The following is a 22,637-nucleotide window of genomic DNA, read 5'->3' on the forward strand; positions in this document are numbered from 1 at the left end:
TTTTAACTGGACACAAGATGACTGCAGCGAGCACAGTGATCACTGAGGATGACAAAGTCACCTGTGAGACTCCTGACGAACCTGTCATTGGCATCAACATTAACAATATGGCTGCAGCCAGCACAGTCAACACCGAGGATGGGAAAGTCATCTGCGGGACTCCTGAGGGAAAAGTCATAGATATCAACATAAATAAATGGTCCTGCCTGGATGGCCTTTTGGAAGCCACGAAGATTGTCAGAGTTGTGAAGAACACTGGTGAAGATAGAAAACCAACCAGACAGACTGGTTCTGCAGTACTTCTTGGAGCTGGGGTGATTAAAAAGCACACATCTCTCTACCTAAAGTGAATCAATAGTATGTAATAAATGTACAAACTAGAAATAAGAGTGCAAAATTGACAGAAAGCCGTGTACAAAACTACCCTTTATGCCTCCTAAATTGTTTTCTAAGTGCAAAAGGAGTGAACTAATCCCTAAATCCCTAGTGTGCAGTTCGGATAGGACTTGCCATGCCCCTCAGGTCTCCAACAAGCCTATTAGCTTCTCACTATTGGCTTCGGAGACACGGTCAATGGTTTGTGGTGGCCAGTTGGCTGTGAAAGAGTTCCGAGATGCACAAAAGCTTGTGTGGACAGTGTGCCTGTGACTGGGTAGGCTTATCTAGAAGATTGTGTTGTTTACTCTTATTGTTAGTTTGTACAGTTATAACCAGGGCTTTTTTTCAGCGGGAACGCGGGGGAACGCAGTTCCGGCACCTCCAGCACTGACTATTTGTAGTCGCAAGGGGTGCTGGGGTGTGCTGCAGGGTCATTGATTGGGGAATCCATTCTTGCTGAAGGGGATCTAGTTTTTCATGGAGGGCTTTTGTTGCTGAGGAGGTCTATTATTGCTGGTGGGGGACCAACTGTTGCTGGGGGTGGGTCTTATATTGCGGATCAGTTGTTGCTGGGAGAGATCTACTTTTGAGAGAGAGAGGTCTATTGTTGCTGGCTAACAGAGAGTCTATTGATGCTAGGGGGAAAATATTGTTGTGGATGGTCTGTTATTGTTAGGGGATCTATTGTTGCTGGCGGGGGCCCTATTGTTACTATCTGCAGGGGATCTATTTTACTGCTTTTCTTGTTATCCTTTCCAAATTCTATACAGATTATTCCGCACCTCAAAATGATACGTAGTTCTGTATTCTCTAAAAGGGCAGTACTGGGAGGTGGGCAGGGAGATTGGACCCAAGGAATGATGCTCAGAGGTGAGTGGGGGCAGAGAAAAGGGGTGACTCGGAAAGGAGGGGGAGTTCCTGCACCTATTCTCTGAGAAAAAAAGCCCTGGTTATAACAGAAATTTTATTTCTAATTCATGCTTTTGTAATCATCATTAATTTTGTAGTCAAATACCATTATTACTACAAACTACCTGAAATGTAAAATCAGGCTGAAATTGGATTGCTATTGCTGGCAGTATATTTATATTACTGATTAGAATCACAGGTAATTGCACACAGTACATATTCCAGTTCTTGTACATTTTTAACATTTTGTTTTTCCTTAGGTTTCCTTTATCAGTTTGGGTTGTTTTGTTGTCGTGCTGGCTGTAATTTTTCATGTTGCACAGCCAGATGTGCACTTCTGGACATATGGAACTTTTTTCTGGGTGGGATTTCCAGTAAGTATTATATAAAGAGCAATGTTACAAAGGGTTATCCGCAAGTGGCCTCCAGGGTTAAGAGAGCTGACAATAGGGTTCTTCGGATCCCTTACCCAACTTTCCTATTAACATGCCTCTCCTGTTCATATTTCAGACCAGCATGGTGGAAAACCAATAGGCAATCTTATATTATAATGATGATGCAGCACATGTTTTTTTGGTTGCACAACATAATCAAAGCAGAGATGTGTTTATTTAATCAAAATTGGGACATATACCCAGTGGCGTAGCGTGGGGGGTGCAGGGGGGGCGGGCCGCACCGGGCGCAACATTTGGGGGGGCGCATCCAACGCCAGTGTCACTCTAGCAAACTTTAAAAATTCTTCCTAGCGTGTCACTTCAGCCGCCGCCATATTCAGGCTAAACAATGGCCGGTCAGCGCCCTGTGATTGGGCCAACATTGTCATGTGCGGCAGCGGGGCTGGCCAGTGGCAGAGTCCCGCCTCGCTTTTGGAGCCTGCGTCGCCGTCTTCTAAGTCAGCCCTGCATGTGCCTCCGTTCCGCCTCCTCTAAGCTCTCACAATCCTCCCTGACCCGCCCCCTGTAAGGGCTCGATGACGCGGTGGTGTCCTCTGTGTAGTGGGCAGTGTAGTGGGCAGTGTAGTGTAGTGTAGTGGGCAGTGTAGTGGTCAGGTAGGAATCAGGTAGGTCATTGTAAGGGTCAGTGTCGTTGACAGGTAGGTCAGTGTAGTGGCCAGTACAGGAATCAGGTATGTTAGCGTAGTGGACTGGTAGGTCAATATAGGAATCAGGCTGGTCAGTACTATTGTAGGAAGGGACTCGGGGAGTACTAAAAGTCCGCAGGTTAGGGGGCGCAAATTACTTGCCTTGCCCCGGGCGCTGACAACACACGCTACGCCACTGCATATACCTTGTGATCAAGTTGCATACCCATAAAACTGTACACTGCATCATCATTATAAAATGGGATCATCTATATGCTCACCCACCCATTGACTCAAAAAGGAAAGTTGTTTGTGGGCCCGCAGTGTTCTTTGCAACATTGAAGTGAACTGCTAAGGAATCCAAATTATCATTTTTTTTTTCCATTAAATTTTTATTGAAAAAACTTTACAATACAGCAAAATAATACAAACAGGTATAAAATGACAAGTACCAAATACAATTGCAGTCAGGGCACAACTCGTACAGTTAAGTAACATCGGTGCTGTAGGTACAAAGGTACCGATAAGAACAATGTTAGACAAGTGCGAAGCATGACAGCCGTATCAGGGTAGTTCCATAGGGGAAGGAGAACATAGGAAAGAGGGGGAGGGGGGGGGAAAGAGGAGGAAAAGGCAGAAAGGGAAGAAGAGGAAGGGCAAGAGAGAGGAAGAAGAAGACGAGGAATGAGGAGAGGGGAAGGGGGAAGAAGACGAAGAAGAAGAGAGAGGGGGGAGCAAGCGGAATGAGGGAAGTGGAGGGGAGGGGAGAGATAACCTGGGGGGGGGACAGAGGGGGGAAGAGGAAGGGGGGGCAGGTGGAAGGGAGCGGGAGGAGGGAGAATGGAGAGGAGAAGAAGGAGGGGGGGGGCAGGAAGCGGAGGAGGAGGGGGGGGGCAAAGTAGAGAAAGAAGAGGGAGGAGGGAGGAGGGAAGAATGCCAAGGCAAGGGAAAAGAAGAAATGGGGAAGAAGGAGAAGAGGGGGTAACTGAAGGATCATTGTTCCCACTAGGGGAAGACGAGTATTTTGTTACATACTTCACATGTCTTAATATGGCTTGAATTGCGCCAAATTATCATTTTAACAGTTCACTGAGGAGAATGATCCCTGGCAAACATCCAACAACTGGCTAGCCTGATTTAGTTTTGGACATTATTTACTTATATTACAAAAAAATTTACTATCTTTATCATACAGTACAGGACAGGGGACTTGTATTCATACACCATGGGTTATATGCAGGCTACTTTCAGGTGATTGGACACTACCAGACACTACCAGAAAAACTTGCTCAGGTCCCCCCTCTGCAGTGAAGACTTATATAATCCCACCCATTTTGTAAGACTCCAGTTTTTTGTTTGTGTCCTTAGGTGATGGACCTGTTCTTCTCTGGATAAGTATTTTTTATTTTAAGCCATTCAATTTCTAGCTTCTGACAAGAATTAAGTTCTGTCTGCTTAATGCTGTGGGCTATCTAACTATTAAGTTCCATCTGCTTAATGCTGTGGGCTATCTAACAGTTTCCAGATTGGTAATGTGTACCTTGGGGACCATACCCTGACCTCACTGTGAGGAGCCAGTCTTTAGACAGGTGCAGGCATCCTTCTGTCGTGTAGGGGTCACTGTGCCAATGCTACAAGGGAATGGTAGTCTGTTAAGGGAAATTGTCCCTAGGAGACTCTGTTAGTCCTTTCTAGGGAAAGTAGATACCTAATTTGATACTGATTTCTCACAAAAGTTCAGACAGCCATTTTAATAGGGGAGTCTTTAAATAGGGGATCCCATGTAATTTAGGCATGCAATGAATGAGTGGACAGGCTAGGGAAAGGAACCCTCTGGTTGGGGACAGTGCTTAGCACAGGGAAATACTCCTGATGAGTAGGGACAGCTCAAGGGACCCTTTCTGATCCTGAAGAACTTCTCTAGGATTCCCTTCCTTGGGTTACATAGTTAGTCTAGTTGAAAAAAGTCAATCTAGTTCAACCAATAAGTCAGTGCTATCCATTGGGTCAGCAGACTGCCACCTATCCAGCAGAGCCAGCCTCTGTTCAATGTTAGACAATATTGACAGCCATTCTCTACTGCCTTCTTCTACAGTGTGCCAACCATAAGGCTGTTACAGCTGCACAACAATCATAAGTGTAGCACCTTCTAGCTAGTGTGCTAGTGTACATAGATGTTAGAGTAGGCAAATTTGGCTTGGCTGGGTGCCAGGCCTGAGTTGAATCGGGGTTTAGGGCTGAGTGACTCAGGAGGCTGGATGACTCAGCAAGCAGCACCTCTCGTAACTCCCCCTACTCTCTGGAATATTGGAGAAGCTTCCAGAAGTATAGGAGGGGCTTCTTGGAGTACTGATGAGGGCCCCAGCCAATCCCCAGAAAGTGAGCTGGCAGGGGGCAGGTACCTCATAAATACTCATGGGTCATGCCAGCAGCAGAGAGTGTGTCGGGTGGAAGATTGGAAATGGAGTGCTGAGGAGGCTGTCTGAGGCCCTTGAGGGAGCACCAAAGTCTGGGAGGGTGACCTTGGGCCTCAGGCTCCGATAATCAAAATATTTGTGTGTGGGGAAGGAATGTGAATTGATTAAAATGCTTAGAAAGTACAAATTACAGAGGACGTCCTTCCTAGGGGAACGGGGGCAAGGAGAGGACAGTGGAAGCAGGTCAGCATGTCCAGGAGATCTCCTGAGAGTTAGTCTGGGAGGTCTGGTGAATGTCAGTTTGGAGGATTGGGGAATGTCAGTCTGGAGGACTGTGAAGATGTAGCCAGGAGGGGTGGTGAAAGGGGCTGCTGCAGCCAGGACAGCTGGCAGGGCCTGAAGAGGTGGTGCTGGGATCAGTGACCAGAGGAGGAAGTGCTGGGAAAGTGTGAGCTGTGACACTCTATCTGTTCTGCAAGTATAGGGGCCCGGGGTCCCTGCCTGTAATGGGCCTTTGCTATGCAAATTACTGCTGGGTAGCATAGCTGAGTCCTGCAAGCAAGTGAAGTGCTGGAGGAAGAAGTGGAGTGTACATAGAGACTGTATATACTAAGAAGTTGTCCCTGAAGTTTTGATAAAATCAAGTGGGCCTCACATAACTTCTCATCCCCATCCAAGTTTATTAACCCTCAATAAACCTTAAAAACAAAGTTGTGGGCTGTCTCTCTGTCTTTGAAGTGACTGTGAGGATTCGGTGTGTGCCTGGCTGTGCAGGGTGGGGGATCCCAATTTAGCAGCGGCTCCTACATGGGGTGCGCTACATAAAGTTCCCACTTTACTGAAGCCTGTGTGCGTGTATTCCTTTCCAACTGGGTACCTTGATAGAGGGCCCCTTCTACAAGTCATTTATGTTAGCTTCGGGCACTGGATCCGGCATTAGGCACTCACCTTGGCAACATGTGTAGTAGTTCATTTATGGGCATGCCCACTGTGACAAACCTGAAGGACCTCTGGTAGAACCAACATTTTGGATAAGGTAAGGCAGGGTTTCCCAGTATATTAATACCAGTTCCTGGCTTTTAGTAGAATAAACTGCATTGTGTAGCATATTATGTGTTTTTTTAGGCAGACAAATGGGGAGTTATTCACTTTTTGGTGCCCCTAATATATTTGTCAGTAGCGCTTCTTGCAGTAAGCAGTTTTAATATGGCTTTTTTTCACCTTTTATCTATACTTAGTGTCATCAGGACGAGGTACAGTAGTTGAGTCACATCTCTGAGCTGACACCTTCCCACCCACCTTTTCCGCTGATAATGCATAAAGCACATTGCTGCACTGTTAATGCCATCTGCTACAGAGACACTGTCACAAGAACACAATCAGCACCTGGGTTATATTGGCTCCAGTACAAGCAAAACCTCACCCAGTCCAAACTCCATCATTTCATGACTACTCCACTGGGGATCCCTCAATTAGTAAGGGTGGGTCAGAGGCGCAAGGGAGTTTGGAAAAAAAAAGAGAAGAATTTATGCATTCTGCACACAGGAAACTCTCTTAACATCACTCAGGATGATAGCTGTTCCTTTGTCCCAGAGCGATTTCCTGTTGCGACACTGCTCCCCTCCTCTGATTTTAACTCCTTCTGAGGCACACACCATGCAACCTGTCTGACAAAAGCAGATTTCTCTGCCACTATGTCTGAATTATTTGGAAAAATGTTGGTGCTTCTTGTAGGGTTGCTACCTCATCCCTTTAATCCAGGATACACCTTAATTACACAGGTTCTGAGGCTGATATAATGCACATAAGGCACCAAGTGAGTTTAATTACCACCTTAATCAGCTACAAAACCTGTGTAGTTAATGTGTGTCCTGACAATCAATTCAGCCAAGCGCTCACTCCGAAGGGGAAGACCGACGTGCTGCTCTCCTCAGGCGGGGAGCTCCAACTAGGATGCATATAGGAAAGAGAAGGAGGCGCAACACCTAGTGCATGATCTGGGTAGATCAGAGCTCCCGTGCTGAACTACTGTAAATACCTCCTTACCCCCCATACCCACACCAAACTTATAACTATATAATAAACACGCTACTCAGCTTGGAGTAAAAATGGCCGACATTGACTTTTATTAAATAACAAAATATAAAACACTGAAATAACAATATAACAATAACCCAGATACTCTTGTTTGTAGGTCCTTGACAGTACCATATAACCAACTTCTGTGTCTGGGTCACCAATTTTGCTTAGTCACTTCCCCAGCCGCTAAGCACCGCCTCGGGGACTAACACAGCCGACCTCAGACACCCACCTGTACCAATTAGAGGATGCCATACCTCGGATGGGTCCCCACCATTTTTCCCAAAAAAACTGTTTGATGAACCCCTGTCAAGGACCCCAAAACGCCCCCTCTTAGAAGCAAAAATTGACATACCCCCCAAAAAAGAGTTCACCCCAACGAAAAAACAAAACATAGGGGGGGAGGGAGGGACTTTCTTCCACGCTTTCTCCTTCAAGATTGACCTGACCCCTCCTACCCTGAACCTATATTTCAACATCTCCACCCCCTGCCCAGACCACTGACCAATAAGGTAAGTGTCCCCTAACAGACCACCTACTTTTATCCCCCACTTGACCCTTACTGCATGATTCCCCTTTCACCCAGTCATGTATGCCCTCTGCTTAGTTCCTTCCTCCTAGTGCCGGGCATGTCTTTACCCGTGGTCACCGTATAGAATGTTTTATTAAAATCATGCCAAATGCATACTCACAGACTCTGTGAGTATGCATTTGGCATGATTTTAATAAAACATTCTATACGGTGACCACGGGTAATGCACTAGGTGTTGCGCCTCCTTCTCTTTCCCAATGTGTGTCCTGGTTTAAAGGGATCAGGTGGCAACCCTTAGCTTCTAGAACCTTTGGTTCAGGAATCAGAGGTGGAACCTCTTTTACTTGAGGATATTATGGAGGGAAGTATTGAGGACCCTACATTTGTAATGGAATCAGGAGAGTATTTTATTGGCCTGTTTTTATGAGGTACAAGCTACAGTTTTACATCAAATGTTCTCCACTGTGGACACTTTTTTTGACACAGTGTACTCTAGTCTTTGCCTAACAACACCTGACTCTCCACAGCCAAAAGAAGCCCCTATGGGCACTAAGAACCTGGTTAAGAAAAACTTTTCCAATACACGCACAGATTGGTTGTGCATTTTTTGTTTTTCAGGACTGGCTAAACCCTAAGAAGGCATTCACTCCTCCTAAATTTTTTTCACCTTACAATTTCTATTGAGAATGTTCTCTCTTTAAAGCCCTCTTAAAGGCCTTATTTGCTCTTGCAGGTCCAGGCGTGTAGCCAGCAATAGCTGCCATTTTTAATTCCCAGACTATTCCTAAAAGAAGAAGATAAATGAAAAGAGACCAAAAACATGTCTTTGATTATTCTGTTCTAATGGAACAATTACAGCTCATTCTGTTAGCCTTATTGCTTTGTGTTCACGTTCTAGAGAATGTAATTTGCTAAGTCTCTAAATTATCTCTCACCTCTGTGCATATGCACAGAATTTTATGGCTAGAAGCTTACTCTTCTGAGCCTGCTTGGAAGGACTCCTTCACAAAGGCAGCCAGGGAGCAGTAAAAACCTTTCTTTCTCTTACGTCCTCCGACAGTCGCCGCCTCCTCTAAGTCATCACTATTGGGTATTGACTTCCGCTCCGCAGGAGTAGCTAGGCATAAGACTTAGAGCCGGTTCACATACAGGCGACCCGACTTGCCGGGGCGACCTGTGAAGTCGCGGTGCACAGCGCGCAACGCGACCTCGGAGCGACATGCACGGACTTCATATCATTGAAGTCCATGCAGGTCGCTCCAAAGTAGTACAGGACCCTTTTTCTAAGTCGGAGCAACTTGTGTCGCTCCTATTAGAACGGGTCCTGTGCTAATCTATGGCAGGCGACCCACGGCGACTTGTCAGGCGACCAAGTCGCCTGACAAGTCGCCCCAGTGTGAACCGGCTCTTAGTCAAAAGAACAAAAGCATTTGCATAGACACACCCATGGGGGCTGTCCCACTGGTCAATATCCCCCTGCAGTGATCACTCCCAACTCAGTTTGTTTCTGCCTAGCGTCAGGAGTAGTTAGGCTTTCCCTGTGCTGGGGCTACAGTCTCAGCCTTTCTAATCTTTTTTATTTGATTTTTAAAGATGTCAGTTTTTTCTTGTTACTAGCTGTTTCTTTTGTTTAGTTTTTAATCGACTCTTCGGATGAAGATGGATTCATGCGGAGCTGGGAATCGGACTGACCGCCCTGGTTCTCCAGGGCAGAGGGTCAGAGGGACCCCCAGCCCGCCATTGAGCGTTCAGCCATGTGTTCGTCCTGGCATTATGAACTACCCATCCCTGCTCGCAGCAGGGATGCAGCTGTGAGGTGGCTACCTCACTGGACTCATCTGCGATACTGCAGTGTAATGTCCTTGGCTAACGGCATTCCCTGTCAGGTGAGGACAGCAGCTTTCCGTTCTGAGAGGTACCCCACGCCATCTGGTACAGGTAAGTACTTCTGTGTGGGGCCTCTGTCTGCGGTGGCAGTCCTGTGTTGCTGTGTGTCCCCCATGTCTGTGCCTTTGTGGGGCTCACGGTGGCGATCCCTGTGGGGGTCTTTTTGTACATGCGCTGCGGTGCTGTGTATTGTTGGGGGCCCCTTCCCCTGTGTCACTTCGGTGCTTTTTTTCTGGGGGTGCAGACGATGTGTGTGGCGGCCGCAGCGGGGGGAAACCGCGCGGTCCGCCATTTTTACTATGGGCAAGCATGTCTGGCTTCACTATGGGCTACATTACATGCTGTTTTGGCGCCATCTGGCGCCATCTTGCGTGTGGCAGACCGATCGTTCCGAGCACATGTTCGGCGGCCATTTTCCTGAAGCCTCCCATTCAGCTCTATAGGCAGCCATTTTCCCTGGGTTATTGCAGCTTATAGTTCAGCCTCTTCTGACCTCACTTCCCTTTCCTCTGAAGCAGCAATCGATGTGGTAACACTCTGTGGGGCTCTGCAGACTGTCTCTTCAATAACTTTCTGTTTTGTCATTCCTGGCTCAGTTTCTTCTCCTTTTGGGGGTCTTGGGGGTCTTTAGTTACTGTACATATAGCGGTGGGCTGCGCACTCCGCAGCGGTATTAAAGGGCCAGTACCTTTTATTGCACTGTTGTTTTCTACCTTGGGCAATGGAATCTCAGGACAGCAAATTTCCTACAGCTCTGGTGGGGGACCCCAGTCCTGCTGGGGCCCCTGTTATACCTGATTTGGCCGCCGTAGTGGCATCCTTAGTGTCCAAAATGGAGGTACTGATGGCTGAAAGTGCTGCTAGGAAAAGACCCAGATTATCTATCTCCTCTGATTCAGATGGTGATGTGGCTGCTGCGGCGGCCGTGCCCTTTTCAGGGTCTCGCTCATCCTTGGACCCTCTGGGGTCTGAAGGGGAGGCGAAGGTGGAGGGGGTTGATGTTTCTCCCCTGGGGTCGCCTGAAGAACGCGTGACCATGGATGAGTTGATTGTTTCTGTAAAAGAAACACTACACTTGGAGGATGAGCCCGGTCCTCCAGGCATTGTGTCCTCCTTCGGTACACATAGGACCCGCAAGTTAGCGCAGGTTTTTTCCTGCCCCGCTGAGTTTCATTACACTGTGAATGAACTGTGGCGCACTTTAAAACGTCCATTCATGGTTCCTAGTCGGTTTAAACTACTTTATCCCTTTGCACCGGCTACTGAATCGCGATGGTGTGTGCCTCCACAGGTGGATCACACTGTGGCCGTGTTAAACAAGGCTACCTTGATTCCTACTGAGGAGACCTCGGTTTTTCGGGATCCCACGGACAGAAGGTTGGAGTCTCTAGCCCGCCATTCCTACACGGTGGCAGGTTCCATGCTCAAACCTGCTTTCGCGTCCGTTCTGGTGGCTCAGGCGGTGGCTGATTGCACTAAGGTGCTTAGATGCAGCCTCGCATCTGATTCTGCCCCCCCTGCCACACTGGCTATGGTGGATCAAATTCACCAAGGAGTCATGTATTTGTGCGATGCGGCCTTAAATGAGGCCCCTTTGGTAGCACGCCTATCTAGTGTTGCGGTGCTTAACCGTCGACTGATCTGGCTGAAGAGCTGGTCGGCTGACCAGACATCAAGGAAAACAGTCGCTGATATTCCCTATGCTGGCTCTCGCCTTTTTGGCGAAGCGTTGGATACCTTGGTAAAAGGCGTCACGGGGGGCAAGAGTACCATGCTGCCCCAGAACCAGAAGAACAAGTCCTTTCGTGGCAAGCAGGGTTCCGCCTCTCAACCCAATCAAGGGTCCTTTCGTGCCTTTCAGAATCAAACCAAGGGCAAGCCCTTCAAGGGCCAAGGTAGCCAGAAGAAGCCCTGGGCGGGCAAGCAGAAGTCCGGCAATGCCGGTGCGGCGGGTCAATCCGCCTCTGCCTGAAGGAGCGCCCTCACCCATTTCTGGGGTGGGGGGATGTTTGCGCGGTTTCCTCCAACCTTGGCTGCTCCGAATTCCGGACTGGTGGGTTCAGGAAATCATTCGATCAGGGTACACGATCAAATTCTTTTCCCGGCCGGCGGACAGATTTTTTCCCTCAAATCTTCGTTTGACCCAGGGCGCCTGCAGGACCTGCATCAAGCGGTGCAGGATCTCCTTGGCCAGGGGGTGATTGTCCCGGTGCCTCATCGGGACAGGTTTCGGGGGTTTTATTCCAATCTGTTCACTGTGCCCAGAAAGGAGGGCAAGGTGCGTCCTATTCTGAACCTGAAAGCGCTGAACCGCTTTGTGCACGTTCGAAAGTTCCGTATGGAATCTCTCCGCTCGGTGGTGGCCTCCCTGACTCCAGGGGAATTCCTGCCCTCCATAGACCTGAAGGATGCGTACCTACACATTCCCATTTTCGAGGGTCACCAGAGGTACCTTCGGTTCGCAATAGCGGAGAACCACTATCAGTTTGTGGCGTTACCTTTCGGTCTCGCTTCGGCTACAAAGGGTCTTTACCAAAGTGTTGGCGCCTGTTCTGGGCCTGCTAAGGGCCCAGGGCATTGCAGTCTTGGGATATCTGGACGATCTCCTCTTAAGATCGAGTGTCTGCCAGGACCTACTGCGCGATCTGTCTACCACGGTACAGACACTCCAGGAGTTCGGATGGACCATCAACGTACAGAAGTCGACCTTGTCTCCTTCGGTTTGTCTTCCCTATCTGGGAATGGTTCTGGACTCTGCTCAAGCAAGGGTGTTCTTGCCGGAGGACAAGCTCCGGACCTTACGGGACGAGATCAGGTCCCTCAGGGACAAGCCATCCTCGTCGCTCAGGACCTGCATGCAGTCCCTAGGGTTGATGGAATCGGCCTTCGAGGCGATACCCTTTGCTCAGTTTCACACACGGTTTCTTCAAGCGGAGATCCTGGCCAGGTGGGACAGACTACCTCAGTCCTTGGATCTGAGTGTCTCATTGAGTCGCCGGACCAGAATGGATCTTCTGTGGTGGTTTCAGTCCCCGGCTGTGTCAGAAGGAAAATCCTTCCGTCCGTTGTTGTGGACGGTGATTACCACCGATGCCAGCCTGTCAGGCTGGGGTGGAGTCCTGGGCAACTTGTCTGCCCAGGGCACTTGGTCGGGGGAGGAATCCTCCCTTCCGATCAACATATTGGAATTGAGAGCGATCAAACTCTGTCTCTTCCAGTGGTTGGATCGACTTTGGGGCCTTCCGGTTCGGGTACAGACGGACAATGCTACCGCGGTGGCTTACATCAACCACCAAGGGGGCACCAGGAGTGCCCGGGCGGCCCGGGAGGTGACCGACATTCTGTCTTGGGCCGAGACTCATGTCCCGGCAATCTCAGCAGTTCACATTCCGGGTGTGGAGAATTGGCAGGCCGACTACTGATTAGGGGATTGGAGGACCTTGATTATGAAGAGCGTCTGCAATCGCTTGATTTATTCTCCCTGGAGAAGAGACGCCTGAGGGGGGACATGATAGCAATTTTTAAATATCTCAATGGGGATCTCAGCTTAGAAAAAAAGCTGTTCAGTCAAAGGGATTGCATGAGGACTCGGGGGCATACAATGCAATTAGAGGAGAAGCGTTTTAACCTCAGGCAACGTGGGGGGTTCTTTACTGTTAGGGCTACAAGATTGTGGAATTCTCTACCACAAGAGGTGGTTTCTACGGGTAGTATGGTGGCTTTCAAAAGACTATTAGACGTACATCTCAAGGATCAGAACATTCAGGGGTATGTGAGATGATTACAGCCGCACACACCTACACAGGTTGAACTGGATGGACTGTTGTCTTTATTCAACCTCACATACTATGTAACTATGTAACTATGACTATCTGAGCCGCCAGACCCAGGACCAGGGGGAATGGTCCCTGCACCCGAAGGTCTTCCAAATGCTGTGTGCGAGGTGGGGATACCCGGACGTGGATCTGTTCGCATCTCGGCTAAACCACAAGGTGGAAAGGTTTGTGGCAAGAACGCGCGATCCTCTGGCAGACGCCTCGGATGCGTTGGTGGCCCCGTGGCATCAGTATCGTCTGATGTATGCCTTTCCTCCGATTCAGTTGTTGTCCAGGTTCCTTTGCAGGTTAGCCTTGGAACCACACTTGGTGATTCTGGTAGCGCCGGACTGGCCCGTCGGTCCTGGTACGCCGACGTTATTCACCTGGTGCCACTGCGGGAAGATCTACTGTCTCAGGGACCGATCTTCCATCCTGCTTTACAGTCGCTGGCTTTAACGGCCTGGCTGTTGAGACCCAGGTCCTGAGAGACAGGGGTCTCGCCCCTGAGGTCATTCCTACTCTTATCAAGGCTAGGAAAACCTTGTCTGGTAAAATCTATTATCGTACCTGGAAGGCTTATTTCGCCTGGTGTGAGTGCAGGGGGTTCTCCCCTCGCTCGTACTCGGTGTCGAGAGTGTTGGCCTTCCTCAAGACTGGTGTGGACCAGCGCCTGGTGCTGGCCACGATTAAGGGCCAGGTGTCTGCACTGGCTATTCTTTTCCAATGCCTTGTGGCGTCTCATTCTTTAATTCGCACCTTCATTCAAGGTGTGCGACATTTGGGTCCTCCTAGGAGGGAGCCTTTACCTCCATGGGACTTGAACTTGGTTCTGTCCGTGTTACAGCGTGCTCCCTTTGAAAACATCCGGGAGATATCGTTGCCTCTGCTGTCTAAGAAGGTTGCCTTTTTGGTGGCGATCACTTCGGCTCGCAGAGTGTCGGAGCTGGCAGCGTTGTCTTTCCGCTCTCTCTACTTGGTGATACACAAGGATAAGGTGGTCTTGCGACCTCATTCGTCTTTTCTTCCTAAGGTGGTCTCTGAGTTCCACCTTAATGAGGACATTGTCCTGCCTTCGCTTTGTATGAAGCCTAAGCATCCTAAGGAGATTGCATTGCATTCCTTGGATGTTGTCAGGGCGATCAGCGTTTACCTGTCATCTATGGAGTCCTTTCGGAAGACGGATTCCCTCTTTGTCCTTCCTGAGGGACCTCGGAAGGGCATGGCTGCGTCTGCAGCGACCCTTGCCAAATGGATCAGACAGACCATTGAACAGGCCTATGCTTTGAAGGAACGGGTTCCACCCTTCCCTGTTAAGGCCCACTCTACCAGATCTTTGAGTGCGTCCTGGGCCTATTGGCATCGTGCCTCGGTGGCCCAGGTGTGCAAGGCTGCGACTTGGTCGTCGGTGCACACCTTTTCCAAATTCTATAAGGTGGATGTTCTGGCATCAGCTGATGCCTCCTTTGGCCGCAAAGTTCTCAGTGCAGCAGTGCCATGAAGGACCCTTGTGTTTTTTTGCGGGTCCCTGGCTGTTGGGGTGTTATCCCCTGGGTTATTTGCTTTCCTGGGCTGTTGCTCCTGTTGAGCCTTGTTTTCTGTTGCCCAGAAGGTTCTCTTACTGTGCGTGTAAGGTTCCTTTCTCTGATGGGGGTACTGTGTTGCCTTTTTTCTACGGTTGCGTCTCCCACCCCTCATGTCTACATTGCTTTGGGACATCCCAATAGTGATGACTTAGAGGAGGCGGCGACTGTCGGAGGACATAAGAGAAAACTTAATTTTTGTAAAATCTTACCTGTAAAATTCCTTTCTCTGAGTCCTCCGACAGTCGCCGCCCCCGCCCCTCTTTTGGGGTTTTCTTGTACACTTACTGCTATGCTACCAAACTGAGTTGGGCGTGATCACTGCAGGGGGGTATTGACCAGTGGGACAGCGCCCATGGGTGTGTCTATCCAAATGCTTTTGACTAAGTCTTATGCCTAGCTACTCCTGCCAATAGTGATGACTTAGAGGAGGCGGCATAGGTGTGCACAGCCTATTGTATTAGGGTGTGCACCCCAAAGCTCAAACACACATGCATGCGTGTGTCTTCATATATATATGACACCAGCACACTGACCTCCCTGCTGGTGCAGTGAAAGAGAATTGCCTGAGAACTTCTCTTATGGCAGAGCCTATAGGAGGGGGATCTTTCCCCATCTCCCTGCCTGCACACAGTGACAATGGCAATATGCACAAGGTGATTAGGGTGTGCCCAGGCACACTCGGCACACCCTATGCACACACCTATTGGAGGCGGTGACTGTCAGAGGACTCAGAGAAAGGAATTTTACAGGTAAGATTTTACAAAAATTCTGTTTTAATCTGGACTTGAGCACCCTCAAGGGACAGGTTTCTGCTTTATCCATTGTCTTCCAGAAGCAGTGTTGGGGTAGTTACTCAAAAAATTGAATCAGTTATTAGCTGCAAGTTACGTATGTAAATTGTAATGAGATTGCTTTACTAGTTACTGCATTTGAAAAGTAACTTCACTACTTATTACTTTACTTTTCTTTTTCTTAATTTACTGTGTAGAAGAAGAGACGTGGACAAACATTTACTCTTTCTGCATAGAGTTTATTGTATAAATATTGAACCATATGAAAGAACAATATCCCCTTCTGCACAAATAAATTTGCCTCACCGTGAAATCCAGAACCAACAGGATAAAGAAGGCTATGGTGGGGTCATTTTAAAATGATGTCAACACGAACGTTTCAAAACACAGGCTTTGGGAAACATGAGAATAACACTCTTCTCCTGAGAACAAAACCTGAAAAAACAGAATAAAACAGAAAGTGCAACAAAAAGTCATAAACTTTATCCCTCTCTATTCTTCGAAATAACGATTGTATCGCATAAGTAAAAGCCTTTCAAATCTTTTATCCCAGAGCCTGTTCCTCCTTGGGGTCAGAACAATACTGCCCAGGCTGAAAAACCTTTCCACCGGTGCACTAGACGGTGTTGGAGTGTTGTACTGCTTTGCAATTTCCTTGATTCTGGGGAACCTGGAGAGAATCTCCCAGTCAGATACAGGCATTTTTAAGTACTCCATGACTTCAGTCTCTGCGGTGTAGGAAAACTCCTCTTCAAATTTAAAAAAGTCGTTGTGACTGGAGGTGGCAGGGTTCTGAACTGTTGATTTCATCAGTGGTTCTTCAGGAATCCGGGCACGACACTCAGAAATTAGCATGGTTTTAACAGCATCTCTTCTCTTCCCTTCTTTGAGCCAGCGGACCTTTAATTTGGCCATTGTGGCAGCAGCCATCAGAGCATCCTTGCTGTCCAAGACAGATGCAAATCTGTGTTTGATTGCCTGTGATTTGAAATAGTAGGCTACATTAGACAAACATATACAGTTCAATTAACAGCTTTTACTGCCTCATAAATTATTCAATATGTGTACAATAGCACCAGGCATGCCAGCTGTCATCTGGAAAAGGCCATCCTTCAACGCAAGCAACTTTGACATGAGAATCTCTAAGGTTGGCAGGTCAGGAGGGTGCCGTAGTAGCAATCATCTTCTCCTTGTAGTATATCTAATGCAGCAGCTAGAGGACCTAACACTGCACAATATTCCTTCAGGAACTGATACTCTCGCTCAGTGATGCTCTTTACACTCAGTCTAGAAAAAATGGTGTTTAAATCTCTGATTGGGATTTCTGTGATGAGAGACAAGGCATCATGAGTGGAGTTGCAGCGTGTAGCAGAGGGTATGATGGGCTTTCTTTTTAGCACATCCTCAACCTGGTCTGAAGCCACAGTAGAGTGACTAGTTTTTGTCCAGATTGCTGCACACTTTGCAAGAGCACTTCTGTAAACTGCTTTACAGTCATTGTTACTGGTCAGCCATTTCTCCAGGTTATTTTTTGCGATGAGGTTAAATGTATGTGATGCACAGCGCAGATGAGGCGGCAGTGAAAATGTCTCATCTGATTCTGTGGAGAGTGCTTCGGCAACATCAGTAAAAGTGACCTCCTCCACCCCCTCCTTATCAGATGGCTCGTCCGAGTCAGACCCATCATCAGGATGGGATTCAAACATTCTAAAGACTTTACAAAATTGCTGCCATTATCAGTGACACATGCTGTTATGTGATAGTCCAAAGGATGAATGAACCTTTGCTAGCTATGTCATCATAAGTGTGTCTTCCTCTCACTCTCTTGCAGGCAAGAGCAGCCTTCTTGCATTTAAAACTAATGCTGTCTATCCAGTGCACCGTCATTCCTAAATACCTTTTGTTGTTGGGGAACCAAATGTCCGCAGTGGTACCCACATGATCCAGGGACTCGAACGTTCTTTTAAGCTTCGATTCCATGTCGGAATAACACTTATCCATGTAATGTCAAAATGTTTTCCTGTTGGACGCTGGCTTGCGACTGCGAGCAGTGGGTATTTTATCTAGTATTTTTCTAAACCTGGGCGATTCAATAGTTGACAGGGGAAGCATGTCTTCTACAATGAACCCTGCAAATAGCCTGTTCATTTAGTTTTGTGTTACCTGCTGTGCTCCAAGGCTTGAGAAAAGCTTAACTTGTTTAGGCGGGGTCGGCTGAGTGACTCCTTCAAGTGACCGGTGAGCAGGATCTTTTGCCACAAGTTTTGTATTGTCATGCTGGGCTGACAAATGCTTAAAAAGGTTGCTCATTGAGTTGGCAGCAGTTGAAAGAAACTTGTCGCCTGTGCATTTCACACGAATATTTTTGTCCTTTAGAGCAATAAACTGAAAGTAGTGTGAATATCGCCAGTGGCCAAACCCATCTGTCTCCGTCTCCATCTGATCTCCATTCCCCACTCCCCTTCGCTACGTCATCGATCTCTATGGCAACTGCGGCACACGCACCCATGCACGCCACGCACTCACCACAAGGCTTGGGTAAAGCAGGAAAGCGCGTTGCTATAGACTAGTAAAGTAGTGGAGTTACCAATATTATTAGTGTAATGCGTTACGTTGCTCTGTTACCCAAAAAAGTAATGTAGTTACTGTAATCCGTTACTTTGTAACTCGTTACCCCCCAACACTGTCCAGAAGTCTCTTGCCAAGCAATCCCTTGTCAAGACTTTTCTTCAGGGAGTTGCTAAAATAATTTTCCAAAATTGCCATTCTGTGTCACCTTGAGATCTCAACCTTGTCCTTCAGAGACCCCCCCTTTGAACAGGTTAGAGACGTTGGTTTGGAGGACTTCGCAAGGTTTCCCTTTGTTTACCATTACATTTATTAGGCACATTTTTGACCTGGCATTCCTTTCTTGTAAAGGGTCTTTTTTTGCTTTGCACTGAGAGAAGGTAGTCATTTTGCAAAGGTGGTTTCTTCTTTTCACTTCAATGAAGACCTTATTCTCCTAAGGCCTACACCCTTAAGGGAAAGTTTCCTTCCTTTCTCCATCAGAGATGATTCTACATGGGCTGCTGATGTCTCTTGGGCTTTTCAATATCAAGCATCTGTATCCCAGATTTTCAAGGCTTTCAACTGACCTCCGTTCACATGTTCTCCAAGTTCTATTATGGATGTTCAGGGCTTGGATGATGCAAGTTTCGTCCGCAAGGTGCTTCAAGGTGTTTTCTGAGTGTTTTCAGATTTTTTAACCATTGTGGGTTTATTTTTTGTGGGCCTGTTGGCAGTTCTGTTTGGGTATATTGCTGCCAACCCCTTTGTTTATTGCTAGGGAAGATCCACAGTCTGTGAATAGAAGTCCTGTGTCATGTACTGTACGATTCATTTACTAGGAATTTTGAATTACCTGTAAATTCCTCACTCATTTTAGCTTCCTAAAAAAAAACTGGAGTCTCCCACACTGAGCATAGTTATATGAATGTCCACTAGGGAGGCCCTAGCATTTTTTTTTGCCAGTGTCCAATCGCCTGAAGGTAGGGTGCATATAACCCAAAGTCTATGAAAAGTCCTGCATCCTGTATTGTACTCCAAGATAAGGAATTTTCAGCCTGGTAAATCAAAATTCCTATTTTTTGTAAAATAAACTAAATTAAAAAAAAAAAAATATTGACTAAATTAAAGAGACATGATAATTAAAATTGAGTTTTATATACTTAATGGTAAGGATCTTTATTCTAGAAGAGCCAAACACAGAATAGGAAAGCAGCATGCCAGCTAAGAGCACCCCCTTTCTCCTCACACATTACTGGCCCTTCCTGTGTTATTCCCTCACTTCTCCATATGATTCCATTCTCCATCGCCTATGATTCTGATACACTGTATATCCTTTCCTCCTTACTCACTATTGGTCAGTAGCTGTATCATTTCTCCTTATAGACAATGCCACAATAATTGCGTGTCTATTTGCACCCCTTTCTCTTCGTTCCTTGGCCATGCTTCTGTAACTTTAAATTAATTCTGGTGGAAGATCAAGCAGTAAACAAGCTCAGCATGTAACACATTTATTAGTGCTGGTTTTCCGCAATGACCCTGTACAGGAACAGCTGAGAAGGTATAGGGTGTTGAAAGTTATGGTTCTTCTTATAGATGGGAATTCTTTTATCATGCTATAGGCCACATAGTGAAGTTCATATGGAACCACTATAGTTTGGGTGGCAGTATGTAAGATGACCCACCAAATATATCACAGGCTAAAAGTGTTATCTGGTTCAGTGGAGTCGAGCAGTGCTGAACCCTTGTTTCTTTGTTATATTACTTATACTATTTAAAGGGTAACTCCACTTTTGTAGGGAAAAAAATAGCAAATAAAGAAAAACGAATATAGCGTATACATAAATATTGTAAATTAATGGTATTAAAAATTACCTTTCCTTTACAAGCTTCAGTCTCTGTAATTTTCTGTAACATGCAATGATGCAGGGGCGTAACTACAGGGGTTGCAATTTCAACCGGGCCCCATGCTCCAGAGGGCCTGTGCGGCTCCCCTGTACACCTGCTATGGCAGGGTGACAAAACCCTTCCATAGCAGGGTGACCGCTATAGAGAAATGATCATTTCTCTGAATTGCTTCGGGACACCCATATGGCTTCTCACCAGCCAAGCATTTTTTATGCTGCAGGGGCTGCCACTGCCAGTGCTTTTTTGAGGACATGTTTGATGTCAGACATGACATCTGAACATGTGTATAGGGGGTATATATAGACATATATGTCTGAATATATACCCCTAGACATATATAGGTGTGATAGTAGCAGAAATAAATGCTTGCGCTAATGAAATCATTTACAGTAATATATTTCTGCTACTATCACACCTATATATGTCTAGGGGTATATATTCAGACATATATGTCTATATATACCCCCTATACACATGTTCAGATGTTTTGCCTGCCTCAAAAGAACCCAAAAAAATGCCAAAAAAACGATAGCGTCAAAAAAGAAATGCCCAGGTGTGTTTTTGCTGGCATTTTTTGGGGGGTTTTGGAGGCAGACAAAACATCTGAACTTGTGCACAGTACCACTATACACAAGTTCAGATGTTTTGATTGCCTCAAAAGAACCCAAAAAAATGCCAAAAAAACGCTAGCGTCAAAAAAAAATGCCCAGGTGTGTTTTTGCTGGCATTTTTTGGGGGGTTTTGGAGGCAAGCAAAACATCTGAACTTGTGCACAGTACCATTATACACAAGTTCAGATGGTTTTCCTGACTGCAAAGATCCCAAAAAAATGCCTTCTATTAAACCGGCAAGGTGTTACAGGAGCGGAGCCAACCCCCTGTCAGAAAGTTTTCTAATACAAACAATCCTTTTTTTTTCTGGTTCTGGACATGCTACAGAGCTGAAACTTCACAGGTACACCTTTTAGACCCCCCAGACACAAAATCACACAAAAAAAGTTCTTAAGAATTGTCATTTTTGATAAAAAAAGCCAATTATTGAAAAAATTTTAAAAAAAAGAGAGATTTTTTGATTTTTACTTTGGATTTCAGATCTGGGGGGTCTAAAAAGTGTACATGTGAAGTTTCAGCTATGTAGCATGTCCAGAACCATAAAAAAAAAAGATTGTTTGTATTAGAAAACTTTCTGACAGGGGGTTGGCTTTGCTGCTGTAACACCTTGCCGGTTTAATAGAAGGCATTTTTTTGGGATCTTTGCAGTCAGGAAAAACATCTGAACTTGTGTATAGTGGTACTGTGCACAAGTTCTGATGTTTTGCTTGCCTCCAAAAACCCCCCAAAAATGCCAGCAAAAACATACCTGGGCATTTTTATTTTTGATGCTAGCGTTTTTTTTTTGCATTTTTTGGGGTTCTTTTGAGGCAGGCAAAACATCTGAACTTGTGTATAGTGGTATATATACACACATCCATATATTTATATACACACCTAGACATATATAATCTCTTTTTTTTTTTTTTAATTTTTTCAATAATTGGCTTTTTTTTTATCAAAAATGACAATTTTTAAGAACTTTTTTTGTGTGATTTTGTGTCTGGGGGGTCTAAAAGGTGTACCTGTGAAGTTTCAGCTCTGTAGCATGTCCAGAACCAGAAAAAAAGATCATATAGGTGTTAAAGTTAAAGGAGGGTCCCGACCCACATCCCTGTTCTAATGAAAAATTATCTTTTTTTTTTATGGTTCTGGACATGCTACAGAGCTGAAACTTCACATGTACACCTTTTAGACCCCCCAGATACTAAATCCAAAGTAAAAATCAAAAAATCTCTCTCTTTTTTTTTTTCAATAATTGGCTTTTTTTATCAAAAATGACAATTTTTAAGAACTTTTTTTTTCTTTGTGAATAATAGTTAATGGGGCATGACCCAGAACCCTAGGCACTTTTTAGGGGCATTTGGGTTTTAGGGCTTCAAAATGGTGTTTTTTGATTACCGAAGTTCGGGTCCCATTGATTTCAATGGGGTTCTGAAATCTGGGCCGAACTTTTGGAAAATTCGGGTGTTCTGGTCGAACCAAACTTTTCAAAAGTTCGATCATCCTTACTCAATACTGGGCACTTAAACCCCCTTCCTTCCCAGACCAATTTTCAGCTTTTAGCGCTGTTGCATTTTGAATGACAATTGCGCGGTCATGCAACACTGTACCTAAACCAAATTTGTGTCATTTTTTCCCCACAAATAGAGCTTTCTTTTGGTGGTATTTGATCACCGCCAGGTTTTTTCTTTTTTGGTGCACAAATAAAAAAAGACCGAAAAGTTTGAAAAAAAAAAAAAAGTTTTTTTGTTTAGGTTATAAAATTTTGTAAATGGATACGTTTTTTCCTGCACTGATGAGCACTGATGACGCCGCACTGACAGGCACTGATGAGGAGACACTGATGGGGTGGCAGCGATGGGGTGGCACTGATATGCAGCACTGATGGGCACTGGTGGGTAGCACTGATATGCAGCACTGATGGGCACTGATATGTGGCACTGATTGATAGCACTGATATGCAGCATTGGTGGGCACTGATAGGCAGCGCTGATGGGCACTGATAGGCAGCACTGATGGGGACTGATCGGCGGCACTGATGGGCACTGATGGGCACTGATAGGTGGCACTGATGGGTGGGACTGATCGGCACTGATGGGGGGCACTGATGGGCA

At 46.3% G+C, this 22,637-nt stretch overlaps 1 protein-coding gene across 1 annotated transcript in view; it reads left to right on the forward strand.

The window, feature by feature from the left end:
* LOC309563757 (uncharacterized protein) overlaps positions 1–22,637 on the forward strand; it is a 78,460-nt gene that overhangs the window by 22,735 nt on the left and 33,088 nt on the right. The window contains exons 2-3 of the mRNA XM_082268355.1: positions 18–314; positions 1,548–1,661. Coding sequence (XP_082124481.1) covers positions 18–314; positions 1,548–1,661 — 411 coding nt within the window. The remainder of the gene's footprint in view (positions 1–17; positions 315–1,547; positions 1,662–22,637) is intronic.

Source organism: Pelophylax lessonae, assembly GCF_965119305.1.
Source record: "Pelophylax lessonae genome assembly, chromosome: 9".
Classification (NCBI taxonomy): Eukaryota; Metazoa; Chordata; class Amphibia; order Anura; family Ranidae; genus Pelophylax; species Pelophylax lessonae.